The sequence below is a fragment of the Eimeria mitis genome, genomic scaffold (genome assembly GCF_000499745.2).
Source record: "Eimeria mitis Houghton genomic scaffold, Emh_scaff1028, whole genome shotgun sequence".
Lineage (NCBI taxonomy): Eukaryota > Apicomplexa > Conoidasida > Eucoccidiorida > Eimeriidae > Eimeria > Eimeria mitis.
The window spans coordinates 8,806-13,326 of record NW_013567178.1 but is presented as its reverse complement, the minus strand read 5'-3'; the positions used below and the strand labels follow the sequence as shown (position 1 = coordinate 13,326).

At 55.5% G+C, this 4,521-nt stretch overlaps 2 protein-coding genes across 2 annotated transcripts in view; both read left to right on the top strand.

The window, feature by feature from the left end:
• Nucleotides 1-197: 197 nt before the first annotated feature.
• On the top strand, nucleotides 198-2,210 carry EMH_0027840 (uncharacterized protein; the record flags this gene model as incomplete). The annotated part of the gene is made up of 2 exons (XM_013494080.1): nucleotides 198-642; nucleotides 871-2,210. 2 exons carry the CDS (start codon nucleotides 198-200, stop codon nucleotides 2,208-2,210), a joined length of 1,785 nt encoding a protein of 594 aa, XP_013349534.1.
• Nucleotides 2,211-4,379: 2,169 nt separating this feature from the next.
• Nucleotides 4,380-4,521, top strand: part of EMH_0027830 (PIK3R4 kinase-related protein, putative) — a gene marked incomplete at both ends in the record, with an annotated part of 7,748 nt that continues 7,606 nt past the window's right edge. The window contains 2 exon segments of the mRNA XM_013494079.1: nucleotides 4,380-4,454; nucleotides 4,458-4,521. Of these exon segments, the coding sequence (XP_013349533.1) occupies nucleotides 4,380-4,454; nucleotides 4,458-4,521 (139 nt within the window).

Genomic DNA, 4,521 nt, shown 5'->3' with positions numbered 1-4,521 from the left:
CCCCCCCCGCCGCCAGCTGTACCCTGAGCCATGCGGCGTTAGTCTTATAAACCTTCATTATTTAATAAATATTTATATAAAATATTTATTATTTAATTAAATTCAATCAAAAATATCCGCGTAAAGCAAATAAATAACAATATATACCACAAACCCTTCACGGGGTCACCTGCACACACACAAACACAGAAACCCTCATGCACGGGGCCCCACAGGGGGCCCCCCTAGACGGGGGCCGAAGGGGGCCCCCTGAGAATATCTCTGAAGGGCCCAGTGGGGGGCCCCCGGAAAGTACCCTTGAGGGGGCCCCCGTGGGGCCTCCTGGGGGGCCCCCCGAGCAGAGCCGTGAGGGGCCTCGTGGGGGGCCCCCTGAGGGGCCCCCCGAACACCCCCGGGGGCCCCCTGTGAAGCACCTTGCTGGGGGCCCCCTTTACTTGTGCGATAGAGAGCAGCACGAGGGGCCTCCTAGGAAAGCGGAATCGGGGGGGCCCATGGGGGGCCCCCCTCCTCCTCCTTTGGCTCTGCCTTGGCGTATCTTTGATTACAACTTCGATGGGGATTTCTGTGTGGGGGGCCTCCCCGTGCTGCTGCCGGTGGGGGGCCCCTCGAGGCCCCCTGAGGAGCAGTGCAACGGTGACACGGGTGAGGCGGTGGTTCTTTGTTTTCTTTAGCTGCAGCAGCAGAAGCAGCAACAGCTGCTGCTGTTGCTGCTGTTGCTGCTGCAGCTGCCATTATAGATTCCTTTAAACTCATACGGCGCAACCACAGAGCTCACGAGCTGATAAAATAATAAAAACTAAAAAGTGTTTATTTACTAACCCTCATTTATACACTCATAAATAAACCACTCTCCTTGCGGTGTATCTACAGGTTCCTCCGTCTGGGATGCGGCCGTCGTCTTGGCGCAGTTCATACAAAACCAAATCCCCCTCTTGCTCAACACCTTCAGCGTCAAACCCTCAAGGGGCCCCCCTGGGGGCCCCTTGGGGGGCCCCCCTGGGGGCCCCTCAGTGGTGGGCCCATCGGGGGGCCCCTCTGGGGGCCCCTCTGGGGCCCCCTCAGTGGTGGGCCCGTCTGGGGGCCCCTCGGGGGGCCCCACAGCGGGCTCCGCAGAGGGTTTCTCGGGGGGCCCCGCAGGGGGGCCCCAAGAGACTTCTTTCCCCCTTGTTATTGAGCTGGGTGCGGGGAAGGGCCTCGTTGGTTTGAGCGTGGCTGCTGCGCTGACTGCTTTGGCTGGCAGGGGGGCCGAGGGGCCCCCCGCAGCGCCGGAGGGTACAGCTGGGGGCCCCCGGGGCCCCATGGGCCCCCCAAGACACCGCAGCTGTGATGTGCTGCTCACTGACTTGGATTACTGCATGCAGGGCCTCCGCGCTGCTGTTAAGCTCAACAGACACTTCGCCGAGCTCGTTGAGCTCTCAGCGGCAAATCAAGAAAAAAATCCAGCAACAAAGGGGCCCCCAGGGGGCCCCCCAGGGGGCCCCCCAGGGGGCACCCCAGGGGGGCCCCTAGAGGGGCCCCTTGGGGGTCACGTAGAGCGGGCTCTAGGTCCTGGGGGCCCCCCAGGGGGCCCCCCAGGGCGGCCCCTAGAGGGGCCCCTTGGGGGTCGCGTAGAGCGGGCTCTAGGTACGGCTGAGGGGCCTCGGGTACGGGTTGCAGTGGAGGCCCTTGATTGGTTCTGCCCTGAGCAGTGTGTTGCATGGGGCCCCCTTGGGGGGCCCCCCCGGGGTGATTTCTTTGTTGTTGCTGCGGATGTGTTGTGGCTGCGGGAGCTGGTTGAGCCCTTTGTACAGACCCTTGCATTCTTGCTGACTACGAATAAGAGGGCCCCCAACGCGGCCCCAGGGGGGCCCCCACATGGGGCCCCCCGAGAGACAGGCACGGATGGGGGGCCCCCCGGGGGCCCCCTAGGCACACCGGGGGCCCCAGAGGAACTCAAAGAGGAGCTGCTGCGGCTCCCCTTTGCACTCTTAGCTCACCAAACTCGATCCACAGCTGTAGACAATCTCTTCTTTTCTCTCCTTAAAAAATACAAACTCTCTGCACGCCTCCTGAACAACGGGGGCCCCCAGGGGGGCCCCCTTGGGGGCCCCACAGGGGGGCCCCAAGGGGGCGCTTCAGGGGGCCCCCCAGGGCCCCCGGGAGGAGGGGCCCCCGTGAGGGGGCCCCTCCACTCTATTGGAGTTTATATCATTCAAGAGGAGACCCTGTAGATGTTAGGGTTTAAGGGGTGTCTTTGTCTTTGTCTTTGTCTGCTGCGTTGCTTTTATCCTCAGCGTATAAACCCTAAACCCTAAACCCTAGCTAAACCCTGAACCCTAACTAAACCCTAAACCCTAGCTAAACCCTAAACCCTAGCTAAACCCTAAACCCTAATAAACCCTAAACCCGAACCTGCACATACTCACGGGCGCTCCCAAAGAAGAGACGTCAGCTGAGCGCCATACACCCATAGGAGCCCGCTAGGAGCGGTATCTAGGTATCTATATCTAGCTAGCTAGCCAGATGATGTGGCAGCTAGCTAGCTAGCCAGATGGCTAGCTGGCTAGCTAGCTAGCTAGCTAGCCATCTGAGCTGGCTTGCAAGCTGTCGCAGGCCCCCTGTCGCGCGCCCCACTTCGAGACGCTGCACTCCTCGCCATTGTCCCCTAGTACAGAGCAGCAGCAGCAACAGCAGCAGCAGCAGCAGCAGCAGCAGCAGCGGTGGGAGTAGCAGGAGCAGAAGCGTTAACGACCGAAGCAGCAGCAACAGCACCAACAGCAACAACAGCAGCAGCAACATTAGTAGTAGCCTTAGTGGTATCAGCAGAAACAGCAGCACCAACTGCAGCAGTTGCTGTAGGGGTTTTGTTTTCGTTTGGGGCTGATGCGGGCCCCCTAGCTTCTTTACCTTTGCTTTATCTACAACTCAAGAGAATTCATGTTCTGTCTTAATGGTTACGTTGCGGTTGTGAAACAGCTGAGGAGCTGTTGAGTGTTTAGGGTTTAGGGTTTAGGGTTTAGGGTTTAGGGTTTACGGCTGTGTATATGGTTGTTTCGGTTTGATCGGGGCTGCTTCAGCACCCTGGCCATGCACTAAAAAGTGTAGAAGAAGAAAGAAGTGGCTGCATGCAGAAGAGTGCAGTTGTTGCTGTTGTTTGTATAGTTGAACTCATCTTTGGGGTGTATGTACAGCTCGGGCGGTGTCGCAGCCGCCGCGGGTGTGTTTGTGTGTGGTCCGTTGGGGGGCGTTGAGGGTTTAGAATGTTTATTTGAGTTTTTAATGATTATATTTGCTTGCAAATGTGTTTTTTTTCTTATTTATAAATGCTGAGAGAGGCAGATGATCCGGGTGTATAGGCAGCGCGAGGCAGTGGCTAGGAGCGGTCTATACTGTGGGGGCGGGGGAGGAGGAAGCGGGCTTATAATACCTTTTTAGAATGCAAATTAGCTAGAAAAAAGCATTTTAAAATACATTTCAAGAATTATAAAAGTTTAATTTCTTTTTTTCCGCGAAAAACGAGCACTGACAGTCCGTCGATGGCGACACCGGCTCGGCTTGTGCTACGTCGAAGGCCCAGTGGCCGTCGGGGTGTATGCGAGGGTGAGGAGAGAAAAAAATAAGATGAAATGTGTGTTTTGTGTTTAATTTTATTGTAATATAAACCTGAAACTCCATAAAAAAATAAAAAAAAGAAAGTATTTATCTCCCGTTTCTCCTGGCTATCCTCTTGACCGCGCTGAGGACGGCTGCGGTCGCTGCCTCCGCTGCAGCAGCAGCAGCAGCAGGGAGGCTTCTCCGTTTCTCTCCCTTTTTGGTATTTGTTTGTCTGCTTTCTTTGCTCCTTTTAGGGGCATTTTAACCCTTTTCCCCCTCGCGTCTTCGGCCTAACTCCTAGCAGCAGCAGCAGCAACAGCAGCAGCAGCAGCAGCAGCAGATGGCTCGCCACCAGTCCCCTCCTCTCATCAGCTGTATGTACACCTCAGCCTGCTCTTAAAGGGTTTTGTTTATTAGGCGAAGCAATTCATATAAATACAAACTCCAGTGAGTTCTTTGTTTTCCTCTGCTGCAGCCGTTTTCTCTTGTTTCACTGCCCCTTCTATGTACGCACACAATACATGCAGCAGCAGCAACCACTAACAAAGCTGCAGCAGCATTTGTTCTTTTTTATATTTTCTTTTGCTGCTGCTCCTGCTGCTTCTAGTTGTGTTATTTCTCTCACTTATTCCCCCTCAAAGCTTCCTAATAAAATACAGAGAAGCGGCTGCTGGGGTGTATGTACAGCTGCGGTAGCCATCGCTGCCACCGCAGCAGCAGCAACAGGCTAGCTTACGTTGTTGTTGTTTATTATATTTCTTTTGTATTTACACATTTATATTCTTCATTTAATAGAGTTTAAACACATGTGCAGAGCATACAGTGCAGCTGACGCCTTGCTGCAGCAGCCCCAGGAGCAAGAGCTGCAGCAGCAGCAGCAGNCAGAGCATACAGTGCAGCTGACGCCTTGCTGCAGCAGCCCCAGGAGCAAGAGCTGCAGCAGCAGCA